The sequence below is a fragment of the Patella vulgata genome, chromosome 6, assembly GCF_932274485.2.
Source record: "Patella vulgata chromosome 6, xgPatVulg1.2, whole genome shotgun sequence".
Lineage (NCBI taxonomy): Eukaryota > Metazoa > Mollusca > Gastropoda > Patellidae > Patella > Patella vulgata.
Window position 1 is genome coordinate 71272233 of NC_065884.2, and position 18424 is coordinate 71290656.

At 36.1% G+C, this 18424-nt stretch overlaps 1 protein-coding gene across 3 annotated transcripts; it reads left to right on the forward strand.

The window, feature by feature from the left end:
* Positions 1 to 250: 250 nt before the first annotated feature.
* LOC126825523 (uncharacterized) lies at positions 251 to 17384 on the forward strand. 3 transcript variants are annotated; one of them, XM_050555174.1, is made up of 9 exons: positions 251 to 364; positions 6515 to 6662; positions 7429 to 7614; positions 8313 to 8413; positions 10165 to 10251; positions 13720 to 13867; positions 14347 to 14520; positions 15118 to 15216; positions 16902 to 17384. In XM_050555174.1, exons 3-9 carry the CDS (start codon positions 7515 to 7517, stop codon positions 17174 to 17176), a joined length of 984 nt encoding a protein of 327 aa, XP_050411131.1. In that variant the 5' UTR covers positions 251 to 364; positions 6515 to 6662; positions 7429 to 7514; the 3' UTR covers positions 17177 to 17384. The 3 variants fall into 3 exon arrangements, with proteins under 3 accessions (XP_050411131.1, XP_050411133.1, XP_050411132.1); XM_050555176.1 differs by having other exon boundaries at positions 6515 to 6604; XM_050555175.2 differs by lacking the exon at positions 6515 to 6662 and having other exon boundaries at positions 257 to 364.
* Positions 17385 to 18424: the final 1040 nt, after the last annotated feature.

Here is an 18424-nt window from a genome sequence, read left to right on the forward strand (position 1 = left end):
GGACACGGGTTTAAATATTTCAAGTTTTGGGCTTAGAGATTGTTGAGGTAAGCTGGCGCAAAAGTAGCCTGGCACCACCCCTGCTAGCAATATCTCAGATTTGAACCAAATTAAACTTGAACTCCAATTGAACAAACTTATTATACTGAACTTGAGAACTTGAAGCGATGAACCATTGTTTGATTCAAGGACAATTTTTAGAGTTCTGCACTGCAGTGTTGGTTGTATCCAAGGCTTTATTTTTGAAATAACTCGATGTCACGTGACCCGTCACATGATATAAAAATGGCGCTGGGTGTAAACAAAATAAAATTGTTTCATAACAGTTATTAAATGTTATATAAGCAGCGTGACAGATTGTCAGGTATGGTTGTATTCACATTGGTTGTAATTATGATCATTTCAAGAGCCCCAGAGAATACAAAATTTAAATGTAGAATTATTTTCATTAATTCTGAACGTTGGAAGACGCTATAGGTACTAGGTAGATAGCAGGAATGCATCACAAACTTAACTTAACTATATAAAAGGGGATATATATATACAACAAATTAGGCTAAAAAAAAAAACTATTCATAAAAAATGGCTATTTACTAAAATTAATATGTAACAGGCATAGTCTGAGTAGAGCGAAGCTGATGTGATTGTTGTTAAATATAAAACCTTCATAATTAATTTTCTCATGTGATACAAGTAATGTTAAATAATCTCGTTTTTCCGAAATGAATTAGGTTTTTAAACACCGACTGTTTAGAATTTAGAGGACTGTTATTGTGCATTTGATACCGCTTAAATCATTAGAGGCCGAGATCGCGTAGCGATCGAGCGCCTCTAATGAAAAATTTAAGCGGTATCAAATGGACAATAACAGTCCAATAAATTCTAAACAGGAGGTGTTTATCGATATTGTAGCCCAAAATATTTAACATTTTTCTTGGAATTCTTTCTTTTGCGATAGTTGACGGTCTTTATTTGGTTTTAATGACGTAAATACCAAGGAAAACAATTTTGACGTAATGAAAATATCCTTGACGTAATAAAATAACATTCATTTCCATTCTATTTGGTTCACTAAGCGACTGGTTAATTGTGTCTGTTTGGAAAGGGAGGTCACTCTGCGATAATTTTAAAGATCGAAACAGAAATTTAAGTGTATTTTATGTACTTTTTAAATGATTTTGAACTCCAGCAGTGACTAGGTTCGAAATAATTGCATATCATGTTTGATAAATGTCCATACACTCGTGTGACCGTGTAGATATATGCTGTGTAGCGTACGCGCGTGGTTGCTATGGTAATTGGCTGATTGGGACCATGGCTGATTGGGACCTGGCTGACTGGGACCAGATTTGTGGCTGACTGGGACCAGATTTGTGGCTGATTGGGACCAGATTCTTGGCTGATTGGGACCAGATTTATGGCTGATTGGGACCACGACAAGGCTCATTCGGGCCATTACTGAAATGACGCGAGTATTTAAAATATGTTTGCATATTTTTGATAATAAGACAACTATGACAATAAATAGTGTAATTAGTCACAAATAATAGTGTAATTAGTGAATGACGGCTTCAATACAAATGAGCTAAATCACAGAGAAGATGTTTCACATTCTTGGCTGATTGGGACCAGATTCTTGGCTGATTCGGACCATGATCAGACCAATGACGTGAGTGTTTTAAATATGTTTGCATGACAATAAATACTACCCAGTATTATCAAATTGTAACCCAATATCAAATAGCCTCATATCAGTATAATTACTGCAACGAATGCGATATTTTGTAATGAGTGAAGTTGAAAAAATGACAGACAAATTGTACTTTGTATAATATTTTAACTTGTAAATATCATTTTATTTCATATAATGAGACATTTGGTGGCGATTCAATTCCTTTACAAACCAATATTTTATTATTTAGTAGTAGCCGAGACAGAGACCTTCCTGATCTAGACAAGTGTTGAATGCAAAACACTAAATTGGTTGACAAATGTGTAAAATTTTCTTAGTAATATACACGTTAAACAAAGTTAATTAAATCACACTTTATAGTATAAAACTCCGGTAGCAATATACAAGACCCTAATCACACCATTTATTGTTAATTAATGACAAGTCTGGTAATCCAATAAATAATCAGATCCAATCACACAAATTCCCTGTTGTGGCTGTCAGTAAGATCTGAGTAATTTTCATGTAGTAATATAGTACACTTTCCTAGATATCACCTACCTGTTTACTTGTGTTAAAATTGAGTCTATAAATCTATTATGTTTTTTTCTGTACAGAGAGAGAGAAATGGGGTTTAACGTCCACTCGACACAAACTAGGTCATTTCGGGACTAACATATGGTTTAATTTTATTTCAATAATTTGCTTGCGCGTAGGGGTCTTTAGCAGTGGGAGGAAACCGGAGGACCCGGAGAAAACCCACGAGGTTGGACAGGCGACCCTGCTCCTTGTCAAGTACAACCAGGGATTCGAAACCACGCCAGTCGACTCAATGACAGACTTTATGATACAGCGCGCGCACGCTAACCATTCAGCCATCCAACCCCCCCTTTTTCTGTACAAGGTAAGATAAACATTTTGATTGCTTTTATATACATCATATTTGAAATAACCGATTACCGTTGCTACTGTATTACTGGTATTAGTTTTCAAATTTGTATGGTTTAAACATTATTTCTATAACATAATTACACACAATATATGTATAATGGATTCGGATTTCCGTTATGCTACTGTATTGCTAGTATTAGTTTTCAAATTTGTATGACTTATTGAAATTAGCATAAATTGGTTTAAACAGTATATCTACGTATAATTACACACAATATATAGGCTATAATGGATTCCGAAACAAGCTATGAAGTTTATAAAATAAAATAAAAATGATCTGTTTAAATTGCATAAAACGTATAATAATTTACATAAGATTAATGAGATAATCTCTGTTAATGGAATATAAACATAAATAACGTAGGCCTACATAAAAGCACATAATTATAGTCACGCTATAGCCTAGATAAAACTTTTTAAAACTTAATTCAATATCAAAACCTCAGTTTCTAGTATTTTTTATCGTGTGGTCCGAATCAGCCTAGTGGTGGTCCCAATCAGCCTGGAATGTGGTCCCAAGCAGCCTGGAATGTGGTCCCAATCAGCTTTGACTTTTGGTCCCAATCAGCCATGGTCCCAATCAGCTTGTTTACGTTGTCATTTCGACGCTTTGATTTTTTTCTTCTTCGCAAAATACCCTGGCCTGTGTTTAGGGTGGCCACCTTTGCATGATCATATTGCGGGACATTATCTTTTTTGCATAACAATGTTGATATAATTTTTTATAGTCACTTCACTTTTCGTCATAGCAACAATAGAAAATCAAACTATGAAATATTCACACAAGCTTGGTTTGTATTCGTATGTCATTTGATATTTAGGATAATAATACATAGCAACAATATAAATTCAAGTCAATATAAATTTCTTTTGTAGCTGTAATAATACCCTTCTTTCATTTAAACAAAATATATAAATTATTAAATTGTGCGACAGAACTGTTTGAAAGGCTGCGTGTAATATTTCATGGCGTTGAATGAAATTTTTAAGTTACAATCAAATGACTGACGAATTATCATCCATGTATCGCTAAATTAAATCAGGCAGGCCGAGGGTATTGAAACGTTTTGAGATTTTATCGCTAATGTTTAATCATGCTGAAAAATCATGCCGAAGGTAGTGAAACGTTTTGAGATATTATCGCTTAAGTTTAATCATGCTAAACATTGTGAAAACAACTGATTAAAATTTTATAATAACTTTTATAAAGGATGTTATGCTGGTTAAAGATGCATAATTTAAGAGCTGGGTGGGTTGGGTGGCCGAATGGTTAGCACGTGCAAGCTGTATCATAAGGTCTGTCATTGAATCAACTGTTGTGGTTTCGATTCCCCGGTTGTACGTGACAAGGAGTAGGGTCGCGGTCACCTGTCCAACCTCGTGCGTTTTCTCCGGGTCTTCTGGTTTCCTCCCACTGCTAAAGACCCTTACACGCAAGCGAATAATTGAAATAAAATAAAATAATGTGTTTGTCCCAAAATGACCTAGTTTGTGTCGAGTGGATTTAAACCCCATCTCTCTCTCTCTCTCTCTCTCTCTCTCTCGCTCTCTCTCTCTCTCTCTCTCTCTCACTCTTTGGTATATTCGAGACTTAGCCTCGCTTTCCCATTTTTAAATTAAATTTTTAAATGGCGAACCGTTAAAATCTCGAGTATCCAATGCCATCGAGAATTGATTATGGTCTTATTTTGTTAGTTCATATAACAGTTCAAGCCTAAAGAAAGACCTGCAAAAGGCAGATTTAGCTCTTGCATAATGTTTGTTTAAACTATTATTGCAAGAACTGTCAGCTCTTTATCTAAATCTTACGTAATGCATCTTTAACTTTCCCTGGTTGATCACCATGACATGCTATATTAATAATACAAGATACCTTTACACGATCATCTGTTATACGTCAATAGATATATTTGAATTTTAATATTTCAGAGACGGCAAAGTGAAAGCGAATGTAATTGATACTCCATTAAACCAAGTATACATATCAAAATAAAGGAATAAGCAATTCGATACATCCGTTGTCTTCCAGTAGTTTTTTTAGTATATAAAATAGAAATACATAAGTCTTCGGTCACGGCAAATGCCCCAGTAGTCAGCTAATGTTGTTTGTTTATGTGATTCACCATGTAACAAATTTTAATACTAGTATTTATTTAATTTTATTATTGTTTGGGTAAGAGAGGGGTTGGGTGGCCCATTGGTTAACGCATGCATTTTAGATCATAAGTTCTGTCATTGAGTCAAGTGGCATGGTTTCGATTCCCCGCTTGTAGGTGACAAGGAATGAGTTCGCCATCTAACCTCGTCGACTGGTTTCCTCCCAAAGCTAAAGACCTTATGTGCAAGCGAATTATAGTTTGTTTCACGTGGGCGTAAAATTCCATTTATCTTTTTCTCTCTCTCCTCTCTCTCGACTGTTTTGACAATAATTGACTTTGGTAGTTTATTCCATAGAAAAGGTCTGACATAGGACAAAGCACGTTTTCCAAGTTGAAAGTTAATATTTGGAGATTTCCAAAGATGTACTGTATGAGAACTTTGATTACTACTGGTAGTTCAGGTCTTTACAATATTTTTTAAATATAAAATGTGAATTAATTATATTCGTTTAATTTAATTTTAGTATGGTGACGGTCGTGGTGTTGTAGGTTGCGCTGGTGGTAGTTGTTGTAGTTGTAGTGCAAGAGAGGGGTGGGGTGTCAATGTTATATAAATTATATTCGTTGATTTTTGTCAATATTTTCCATTTCTTATGTTTATTATATTAAAACATATATTTCTTTGAGTTAAACGTAAATGAAATGGGGGTTTAACGTCCGACTAGGCTAATGAAGACTGGCATACGCCATATTGTGTCTTATGAGGGAAATTGTGCCCGGGACCGGTGCTACGGCCTACTCTTATATCAAATTCCAACTGCCAAGGATTCTTTTGCGTCTCATCCGAATGAGTATACATTGACCAAAACCATCTGTCCTGCACCAGTGACAAGGGGGGACCATGCCGGTGGATTTCGGTGGATTTTCAGAATAAGTCCGGCAGACCTATGACTGAACCTGGAAATTGTATACAAAGTTTTTTTATGATTGATTTTAGTAGCCTAGGGTGTCCTCGTTCAGAATCTGCCGGGTGAACCTCAGTCACCCTTAAGCGTTTTGAGAAATTCAAGATGGCGCCCAAGACGTCCGCCACATCAAATAATCCCCTATAGCTCCCATAGTATTTATTCTAGGATGATAATTTTAGTGTCTAACCGTATGTTTCTGGGGTCAAGGAATACACTGAAATCATTTATTATGTTGTGGGGTGATTAGATGATATTAAAATCAAACATTCCAGACAATATGACCCTTTAACTCGTTATCGGCGGTTGGGGGCGATTATTTCACCGAACCAAACTAAATCTAGAGACAAACTATATATTTCTGGTCATAGGAGCGTACGAGTGATAGGATAACACCAAATACAGCCCTATCAGGGGCTCCGGGGCCACATGGGTCGGTTCTGTAAATGGAGACAAGCTGATTGTTGAACATTTAAAAAAAAAACTATTTCTAACCGCAAAACAGGAACATAACTTCCACAAAACTAGGTAATATCCAGTTTAATACTTTAGTCGTGTTTCTGGGAGAATTAGTCTCTGTCCTATTCATATCAGTTTCAGCCCGACTTGTATATTTTTTAAAACATATCCCAATCAGTTATTTACGGTCCATACGGGGTTCAATAAATTGTAGTATTTTTATTGACTTGTTGAAAATCTTCGATTTTGACCAGTCTGATTATGACAGAATATGACCATAGCAACCATTATGGTCAGACCAGCCTTGAAATGAAATTTACCCATTATGTTTCAGATACACTCACTATCTTTGTTTTTTTGTGTTTCAGGTGTGTGTTTCAATGAGCCAATTGTTGAATTTCATTGTTGATCACATACAAGAAAAAAGTCATGCAGATTTCCTAGAATAAAGTTTTGAGGTGTAGAATTTTTGGCCACTGCAAACAGAGTCTAGCACACAGAAAATATTTATTCGCAGTGAGTCGCCCAGGAAATTTAGAGGACTGTTATTCTCATTCGACGCCACTTTTCAACCAATCAAAATCCAATAAATTTCCATTTTGGGCTACAATTTAATATAGATCTAAATTATATGAATAATTTTGTTAAAAAAAGAACAAAAAAGTGTGAGAATTATTTTCATTGACGTCTGTGGTGACAGTTTTAGTGACGCTCCTGTGTTAACGGAAAAGAGTTTTGCTCAAGCACCGCGCTTCGCTGTATATTATTTAGTGGGTGAGCCCCTAATCAAGAGAGAGAGAGAGAGTGCAAGATGGGGTTTATAACCTTGACTCGACACAAGCTAGGACCCAGAGAAAACCAACGAGGTTGGACAGGCGACCCTACTCCTTTTCACATACAACCGCGAATCGAAGCCACGCCAGTTGACTCAATGACAGACTTTATGATACGCACGCACGAACCATTCGGCCATCCAGCCCCATTCCACTATCCAAGAAGTACTTAACAGTTGACCGGACGTTAAACCCCATTTCATTTCTAAGAATTGTTGGCAAAGGTTGGGTCATTTTCCAGAATGAAGATCTGAAAGGGAACTGCATCTAGTTGCTTGGATGGGAAGAAAAAACTAGAGCCTACAGAAAAATAGGCCTTATAATTTTGAACCAGAATGCATTTCTAAAAATAATATGTCAAATTGTTTAATTAAATTTTCATCACAATTATTTTTCTGAAATCGCAGAAAAAGAAATTTTTAAAAAAGTGTAATTGTTGATATTTACAGATCATTGTTAGCCCAAGGACTAAGATAGAATTTAGTGAATAAAATCAACCACATAATCCCCTGATATAACCCACATGATATAAAATATGGCAACTGTTCTAGCAGGAGGAGTGGAAATATCTCGAATACTCAATGGTATGTGGCAGGTATCTGGGGCTCACGGCCATATTGATCCTGTTAAAGCAGGTAGGAATTTTATCAGCCTCTATATAAGTAAAAAGAAAAATTCAATTAAAGGAGCTAAATCGCTATTCTATGGCACCTAGAAATTGAAACAGATGGGTTGCAACTCATGTAATAATGTATTATGAATGTTATATAAACTGATTTACATTCAATCGTTTCAGTTTTTATTCTAATTTCAAATCAGTTATGTTCGGCGAAATATGCGGAGAGTGCAAATTGAATGGCAGTCTTTGGCATCTGGTTATTCCAGTCTACTCTGGTAATTTTCCCTTGTGGGATCTGTTTAGCTTCGTTCACCGATTCAAGTCATTACAAATGGCACTGGGAAGCATTCTGGCATGCGATTCATGAGCCAATTTTAAAGTTTTTGTTTTGTCTTAAATATTGGATATCAGAAGCCCATCTTTTCACTGTAAGATAGCTTCATCAGTGTTGAATTAAATCGTGTTTTCATTTTGGAAGACTTTGTAAATGTATAATTTATTGAAAAAAAATTAAACCATATGTTTGTCCCGAAATGACCTAGTTTGTGTCAAGTGGACGATAAACCCCATTTCTCTCTCTCACTCTCTTTTTGTTGAACTGATAGAGAAAATAAAAAAAATGCTTTTTAATAGAAAAAAATGATGATCGATTAAAACTAATATGAATTGTTTCAGCTGATGATCCATGTATATGAATTGTTGTTGATGTTTCAGCTGATGAAATGTTACTCTACTACGATGCTGGATTAACAACATTTGATATGGCTGATATATATGGTCCAGCAGAGGAAATATATGGTCTGTTTATTAAAAAGGTAAAGAAAATATCATTATTTATCCATAGATTTAGTACACTCCATCTGACCATGATCTGTTTAGTATCTCACCATTATTTTGGGGCTTGGATGGCCAAAATGGTTAGCACGTGCACGCTGTATCATAAAGTCTGTCATTGAGTCAACTGGCATGGTTTCGACTCACCAGTTGTATGTTACAAGGAGTAGGGTCGCCTGTCCAACCTTGTGGATTTTTTACTGGGTTCTCTGATTTCCTCCCACTGCTAAAGCCCCCTACGCGCAAGCGAATTATTGAAATAAAATTGAACCATATGTTACTCCCAAAATGACCTAGTTGTGTCGTGTGGATGTTAAACACATTTCTCTCTCTCTCTCTCTCTCATCAATATTTATAGTATCCCACCATGATCTATTTAGTATCCCACCATGATCTATTTAGTATCCCACCATGATCTATTTAGTATCCCACCATGATCTATTTAGTATCCCACCCATGGTCTATTTAGTATCCCACCATGATCTATTTAGCATCCCACCATGATCTATTCAGTACCTCACCATGATCTATTTAGTATCCCACCATGATCTATTTAGTATCCCACCATGATCTATTTAATATCCCACCATGATCTATTTAGTATCCCACCATGATCTATTCAGTACCTCACCATGATCTATTTAATATCCCACCATGATCTATTTAGTATCCCACCATGATCTATTTAATATCCCACCATGATCTATTTAATATCCCACCATGATCTATTTAGTATCCCACCATGATCTATTTAATATCCCACCATGATCTATTTAGCATCCCACCATGATCTATTTAGCATCCCACCATGATCTATTTAATATCCCACCATGATCTATTTAATATCCCACCATGATCTATTTAATATCCCACCATGATCTATTCAGTACCTCACCATGATCTATTTAATATCCCACCATGATCTATTTAATATCCCACCATGATCTATTTAATATCCCACCATGATCTATTTAGTATCCCACCATGATCTATTTAGTACCTCACCATGATCTATTTAATATCCCACCATGATCTATTTAATATCCCACCATGATCTATTTAGTATCCCACATGATCTATTTAGTATCCCACCATGATCTATTTAGTATCCCACCATGATCTATTTAGTATCCCACATGATCTATTTAGTATCCCACCATGATCTATTTAATATCCCACCATGATCTATTTAATATCCCACCATGATCTATTTAATATCCCTCCATGATCTATTTAATATCCCACCATGATCTATTTAGTATCCCACCATGATCTTTTCAGTATCCCACCATGATCTATTTAATATCCCACCATGATCTATTTAATATCCCACCATGATCTATTAACTATCCCACCATAATCTATTTAATATCCCACCATGATCTATTTAGTACCTCACCATGATCTATTTAATATCCCACCATAATCTATTCAGTACCTCACCATGATCTATTTAATATCCCACCATGATCTATTTAATATCCCACCATGATCTATTCAGTATCCCACCATGATCTATTCAGTACCTCACCATGATCTATTTAGTACCTCACCATGATCTATTTAATATCCCACCATGATCTATTAACTATCCCACCATAATCTATTTAATATCCATTCATCCCACCCTTATTATTGAGTATTATGACCGGTAAGTGACATCTGTTGGCTGTTTATATTCACATAGCCTGTAGGTGTTATGTATATATATGTATGTTTTTATATTTGACAGTTGGCTAAAGAGAGAGGAGAAGAAGCAGTGAAGAAAGTTCAAGGTTTTACCAAGTTTGTACCCAGACCAGGACCAATGACAAAACAGGTTACAATTTTTAATAATTCAAAAATTTATATATGTGGGGGTGGGGTGGGGACAGGTCCACCAGGAAAAGTAATAGTCGGTTTCAAAATTATGCATCGGTGACTAAATGAATTAATGAGGTCAACAAACAATGCCAAAATAGTTGGTACCCAGACCAGGACCAATTACAAAACAGGTTACAATTTTTAATAATACAAAAATTTGTATGTGGGGGTGGGGTGGGGACAGGTCCACCAGGAAAAGTAATAGTCGGTTTCAAAATTATGCATTGGTGACTAAATGAATTAATGAGGTCAACAAACAATGCCAAAATAGTTGGTACCCAGACCAGGACCAATGACAAAACAGGTTACAATTTTTAATAATACAAAAATTTGTATGTGGGGGTGGGGTGGGGACAGGTCCACCAGGAAAAGTAATAGTCGGTTTCAAAATTATGCATTGGTGACTAAATGAATTAATGAGGTCAACAAACTGCCAAAATAGAAGGAAAAAAATCAAAAATACTTAATATATGTATGAATATATCTGTGGGGGGTTCGGATGGCCGAATGGTCAGCACATGCGCGCTGTATCATAAGGCCTGTCATTGAGTCAACTAGGGTGGTTTTGTATCCCCGGTTGTACGTGACACGAAGTAGGGTCACCTGTCTAACCTCGTGGGTTTTCTCCGGGTTCTCTGTCCAACCTCGTGGGTTTTCTCTGGGTCCTCTGGTTTCCTCCCACTGCTAAAGACCCCTATGCGCAAGCGAATTATTGAAATAAAATTGAACCATGTGTTAGTCCCAAAATGACCTAGTTTATGTTGAGTGGACGTTAAACCCCATTTCTCTCTCTCTCTCTCTCACGATTGCTTTGATTGGATAACACAATACGCGCCAGTTTTTCAAAGCTCAAATTAATAAAAACTGTTATGCGTTCAGTAATGACAAAGGAACGACTCAATGAACTAATGACTCTTGCGTGTGAGCCTGATCTGACGGACGCGATTGATCTTGACAAAATCGGCAATCGCTAGTCAAACTTTGCTAAGCGTGGACGTGTGATAAAAATATGAGGATATAGTCATATCTTTGCTACTTTATGTATATTCACCACTACAATATATCGAAGATACAGATCCTTGTAAATGATATAATTATTATCACTTTCTGAAGTTGTCACAGATTCACAGTATCAGGTACTTTGTACGTTCTTACAAAATTTGTAATAAATAACACGGATTCCCATATAAGGGTTTTCTGACCAACAGAATTCGGCAAAATCTTCCCCCAAAGTTCCAGAAATGGCATTTCAGGGACTCTCGATTCAAAAATTTCTGCTGGGGAGCATGCCCCTGGACCCCTATAGAATGTTTGTACCTGCTGTGCTCGGCTCATGGCTGCTTCAAACATATTAGGGGCCAGTGCATCAGTCGGTTTCATTTTTGCAAAACAAAATCGATATATGTATGCCCCTGTGCACACTCCCTACACACATAATTCATATATATTATAATTTTATTGCAGACAAGATGAAATATTAGGTTATTTAAAACTAACACAGTGTTAAAGCACACTAAGACTATTTGTGGAATAACAATTACTGGTTTATTAACATGCAACGTTTACACAATTTGCTTGATAAAGACGAGAATATCATCGAAACGTTGCATGTTAATAAACCAGTGATTGTTATTCCATAAAATAGTGTTAGTGTGTTACTGTTCAATTACTAAATGCCACTTAAAGGGCCAATCCCGATAATATTTTGGAGAATAAAACTGCTTAATTTGTGCTGAAATCCCTTAATATCCTCTACCCTAAGGCTGAGCAATTAACTCAATATATGTGATACGTTTTCAATCAACTTAAACCCGTCAGTATTTATCTGGAAATGGAGACCGGTGTCCCAATCTGTTGTTTGGATAAAACCAACTTTTTTTTCTATAAAAATAAAGTGTAGGTGAAATTTACCTTTCGTTATCAAGTATACAGCACACGGGTCATTCAGTGTATAGACCTCTAAAGAAACGGGAATTGATTATCAGGTCACCCAACAAAAAATTGACCCGAAATCTTAAAAGGATTACGTGTCCGGATAAGCAGTCTTGATGTTCACGTCCAAACGACTCAATATTTTGAGCTGAAATTTTAAGACAAGGTAAATATACCACTCCTAAATATTTTGGCGCTTAAATTTCATATGTACTCGCACTTTTACTTTTGAGACTCTGTTCAATTTGGGATAGCCCCTTTAAAGAAGTGTTAAAGCAATATGATTAAAATACAAATCTATATTTCAGTTCGTTTTTTTATACTTTCGATGGCCTACACTACTAAAGTGAAGACAAGTAAAACGAAATTTTGAACTATAAAAAACTAAACGAAATAGAATCTGTGTTTTAATCAGATTGTTTTTGTGTTAGATGTACAGATTTATAAGATGAAGAAATTTGGTTCAAGGACTTTTCAGTATAATGCATCAATTCTATGGAATTCGCTACCATCTTCCATTCGAAAATGTAAAACACTGTCTATCTTCAAATCAAGTGTGAAAACCTGGCTGTTTAGTCACTATAATTAACCCACATGAACACTTTCATGCGCCTAGAGCATCCCCAAGTGGGTTGAATTGTTGCGCAATATAAATTTCGTTATTATTATTATTTATTATTATTCATTAACTCTTGAGATTAATTGCCAATTAGCACTGTAACGTTGATATCATTGACTAAGCAACAAATAACTATTATAATTGAAAATATACAACACTAATGTGTATTATAAATTAGTTAGTTAAAATTGTTAGTAATCAGGCAGTAGTCATTAAGGTGTTAAAACTGTGACTATTGAATGATATACACAACTATTTCCAGGTTTGTGATGGGTATTATAAATAGTCATGCTTTTACACGAGTAGTGACATGTTTTACAGCTAGTTACACACCTGCTAATTAATGACAACTTTATAATTTCTAACTTGCTATACATACTAAACATTAGTTTAGAATAATGACCACTTATATGATTTAATGACAAAAATTGTCATTACTAAAAGGCCTAGCTTCATTTGTCCATGGTATCAGCTTACCAGTGTATCAACCTTCCAATAAATTTAAAAAATCAGTTAAAACTTTAAATTTCATTTACTCAAGACGATAAAGTCGGTATCTCGATTACTTGGCTTTTCAGCCCTCCATTTGTGAAGATGAGTAATCTAATATACAAATGGAGATTTACGACGGTATCTGCCACTAAAGGCGATCTTATATAATTTAATGACAAAAATTGTCATTACTAAAAGGCCTAGCTTCTTTAGTCAACAGTATCACCTTATCAGTGCAGGATCAATGGAATTATATCTTCATTATAAACAATATTTTATATACAGAAAAGGCTTGAGGAACAGGCTAGGCCTATATTATTACCCCTCTCAATGATATTATATTGTTTATGCCATTGCCAGATATTGTATTGTTTATGACAGGTAGTGGAAGCAGCTGTTAGAGAGTCGATGAAGAAAATGAATGTATCTAAAATCGACTGTGTTCAGTTCCATTGGTGGGATTATAGCGACAATAGATATATAGATGCCATGGTACATTTAACAGATTTAAAATCACAGGGTTTAATAGGTCTGTACACATTACTATGGTTCCTGTACAATTAAACACATTTTTAACAGACATTTTTAGCATGGTTCCAGGAATTTCACTTTCAGTAAGTTTTGGGTCAATCATGTATGATATTGTGCTTTGGGTCAATCATTTACTCATAGCTTTTTCTTTCCATCATATTCCTTTCCATTTCATGTCGTTCTTTTCCATTTCATGTCATTCCTTTCCATTTCATGTCATTCCTTTCCATTTCATTCCTTTTCATTTCATTTCTCTTCATTTCATTCCTTTCATCTCATGCCTTTCCATTTCATTCCTTTCAATTTCATTCCTTTCCATTTCATTCCATTCCATTTCATTCCTTTCATTTCATTTCATTCCTTTCCTTTTCATTCCTGTCCATTGCATTTTTTTCTGTCCAGATCAAACTTAATCAACTCTGTTTTTAAGACTTTATGAACTGTATTACTAGATTCCTATATTATTTTTGACTAAAGGTGAGGTGTCATTGACTAATTTTGATACAAACAGAATGAAGGAGATGACAGATAAAGGTATCATCCTGTCCAGTAACCAAGTTCAGTATTCTCTGATTGATACCAGACCTTCTGTTAAAATGGCTGACTTCTGTTTAAAACATAACATCAAACTTCTTACCTATGGAACACTGTGTAAGTTAACTTCTCATTAACTTCGGACACAAACTAGGTCTTTTCATGCGAGAGGGTTTAACGTCCACTCAACACAAACTAAGTCATTTCGGAACTAACATATGATTCAATTTTATTTCAATAATTCGCTTGCGCGTAGGGGTCTTTAGCAGTGGGAGGGGACCTGGAGAAAACCTGGATAATCAAAACCATGCCAGTTGACTCAATGACAGACCTTATGATACAACGCACACGCGCTAACCATTCGGCCATCCATTCGGCCATCCATTCGATCACCACCCCCTTCCAACAACAATTAAAACTAATGTAAATTTAGATGACCGTAGTTAGAATTGATCGATTTTAATCATTTTGCCCGGAACCGGAAGTTGTGTAACTCCGAAACCGGAAGCGGTAGTGCAGCACCACGAGGCCAGTGTTACTCCCGGTCTGAACTACCCCTACTATACACCAAATTCCATTCTCGGGACAGCCCTAGTGTAGCCGATAACCCTGAACAGACAAACAAACGACTTTCACAAATATTGGTATAAATAGATGTTCTGTATTTGTTTTGAATGATTAGATTACAATGCTTATTTATTTTTGTTTAATTAGGTGGAGGTTTATTAAGCGAGAAATATTTAAGTCAACCGGAACCAAAATCTATAAGTGAACTAAATACAGCATCGCTGAGCAAATACAAGAAAATGATAGGTGAGTCCATTAATTACGTACTGCCAATCTGTTTCACAGAGGAGAGAGAAATGGGGGTTTAACGTCCACTCGACACAGACTAGGTCATTTCGGGACTAACATATGGTTTAATTTTATTTCAATAATTCGCTTGCGTGTAGGGGTCTTTAGCAGTGGGAGGAAACCGTAGGACCCGGAGAAAACCCACGAGGCTGGACAGGCAACCCTACTCCTTGTCACGTACCACCGGGGATTCGAAACCATGCCAGTTGACTCAATGACAGGCCTTATGATAAAGCGCGCACTTGCTAACCATTCGGCCATCCCCCCCCCCCGTTCGTTTCACAGAGGATTACGAAAGTCTTCTAATATCTCTGTAAAAGATAACTACCTTGAACACGTGGCATCTCATCACGCGGCGTCAATCATTGGCTCAATGGCGCGTGCATTGCTGGTTCGGGCGAAATGGAGCCTTTTAATACCCATTTACACTAAATAGGAAATAATTTTTACCTACAAATACGTCAAACGTGTTTATTTATTTTTTCTAATACATAAAAAAAATGTTTTAGAATTTAATTTGTCGGAGGAAAAAAGTTAAAATTTGTCGCTCATTAAGTCGCATCGATGTCATCCTTATCAGTGATTGTCACGGCCTAGCGAATATTCACTGCTGATCAGTGTGACGTACTGCTTCTACAACAAAAATCTCGTTTCGCTCGGTTATCAGACCGACAGTTATTAAATTGGTTATTCCGAACATGACGGAGATATCCGGAAAACGACGAAGATTGTATCAATTTTGTATTGTGTTTAGAGTATGACGCTGATATACTAACCATAACATTCGGGATGTGACGCGGGTCTTCCTCAAGAACTTTCAGCGTGGTCGCACCTTGTCAGTGCTGCAGAACGAAGAGCCTGTCAATGAACGGTGTATTATCGCTCGGGTGGAACGGCCCCCCACCCCTCTCCCGAAACGAAGAACATTTACTTAGCAAGCTACTTCCAATTCCACGCTAGAATTAAAACCAGACCATTCTTGAGGTGTCGCAGTTATGTTTTTTTTTGGGGGGGGGGGGTCGTCTTGTTGTTAAACGCTAGTGTAAAATCGCAAGGTCTGTCTTTGAATCAAATGCCATTGTTTGGATTCACCGCTGGTCCTGGCAAGGAATAGGGTCGACCTTCCAACCTCGTGGGTTTTCCCGGTTTCCTCTCACTGCTAAAGCCTCCTACGCACAATCGAATTATTGAAATAAATTTGAATCATGTGTAAGTCCCGAAATGACCTAGTTTGTGTCGATTGGACGTTAAACCCCACCCCTCTCTTAACTTGTTGGGTGTCTCATCTATTCACCTATGGTGTTTGTATCAATATTGAAAGCCACAGTGGCTCAGTGAGTAAAACCTTGGCTCACTAAATTGGAGGCATTCCCCTGTACGTAAAAGAACCGTTGGCAGTTGGAATTCGATATAAGAATAGGCCGTAGCGCCGCTGTCCGGGCAAAATTTCCCTCATAGCACACTGTATGGCGTATGCCCGTGTCTTCATTAGCCCAGTCGGATCAGAACAGTAGGAAGTTAAACCCCATTTCTTTTCATTTGTATTCCATAAAAGGGTGTTTTTTTGTATCGATCTGAGTAGATTTTAACGGTGAAGATTTAGATAGTGTCAGTGGCTTTCATTTGTAATATATTTTTTTCAGATGCATGGGGAGGTTGGAGGCTTTTTCAAGAGCTTCTAAATACCTTAGATACCGTTGCCAAGGAACATCACGTTTCTATAGCAAACGTTGCTACTAGATACATTTTGGATCAACCTGCAGTTGGCGGAGTTATTATTGGTTGTCGTTTTGGTGTTCCTGGGTGCCAGCATATAGACTCTAATCTAAAATCTTTTCATTTAAAACTAACAAATTCTGATATTGACAAGATAGAATCGGTGATAAAAAGAGGAAAAAATTTAATGAGTATGATTTGAGATTGTGGAGACGAATATAGATAAAATAGACATTATATATTATTATATAATCGACTATAGTCAGTATATTTTACATTAAACTATATTATAATATAATCGGCAATAGTCATTATACATAAGCTATAGTTATTATATAATCGACTATAGTCATTATGTTTGCAATAGTCATTATATTTAACATAAAACTATATTATTATATAATCAGCTATGGTCATTATATTTTACATAAAACTATATTATTGTATAATCGACTATAGTCATTATAATTTACATAAAACTATAGTCGATTATATAATAATATAGTTTAATGTAAAATAAATTGACTATAGCCGATTGTATAATAATAGTCATTATATTTTACATTATACTATATTATTATATAGTCGACTATAGTCATTATATTTTACATTAAACCATATTATTATATACTCTTCAAAAAAAGTAGGAGATATTGAAATGTAAATACCTATGCAGGTTGTGATATAATAAATAGTCTTGGACACTGGACATTCTTTGAGAGTATTTTCACAGATGAAGAACTTATCGCCACAACAGAGGCACCGAGCTGCACATATGCGAAACGCAATAGCACCATATGTTACGATTGGTAATATATGACTATATGTGTTTAATATTTTATATTCCAAATCTAACAACAGACATACTTTGACCGGGAAAGTCGCGCATTCCTGCTCCAGCTAAGCGTTGCTGTTAGTTCGTAATTAGAGTCTTGTAAATCGAGACTTGCATATTGAAGTCAGAATAGCGCAGTGACGTAGGAACCAGTCTGACGTCATTTAGAGCAGGTTGTCTAGTCTGTCACTAACAGGGATGGCATCGGTGTGGTTAATGAGTCCCCAAATATTAACTTTTTTCCTTCTGCAAATTAAATTCTAAAACATTTTTTTTAAGTATTAGAAAAATAAATAAAGGTGTTTGAAGTATATGTCATATTTAGTGTAAATGGATAAATGAGTAAAAGGGACCATTCTGTCTGGACCAGTAACGTCTTATGTAAACAATGCACGCGCCATTAAGCCAATGATTAACGCCGCGTGATGTGACGTCATATGTTGAAAGCAGTCAGCAGTTATTGGAAGACTTTCGTAATCCTCTGTAAAACAGATTGAGGCATTGCTAGCAATGCAGTACTACTGGACTTCTTTCCTTGTTGTGTTTGTTTTCTTCGTGATCGTAATAACACTACAGAATAAATGGTTTTACAACTTTATTGCTAAGCTGTAATGG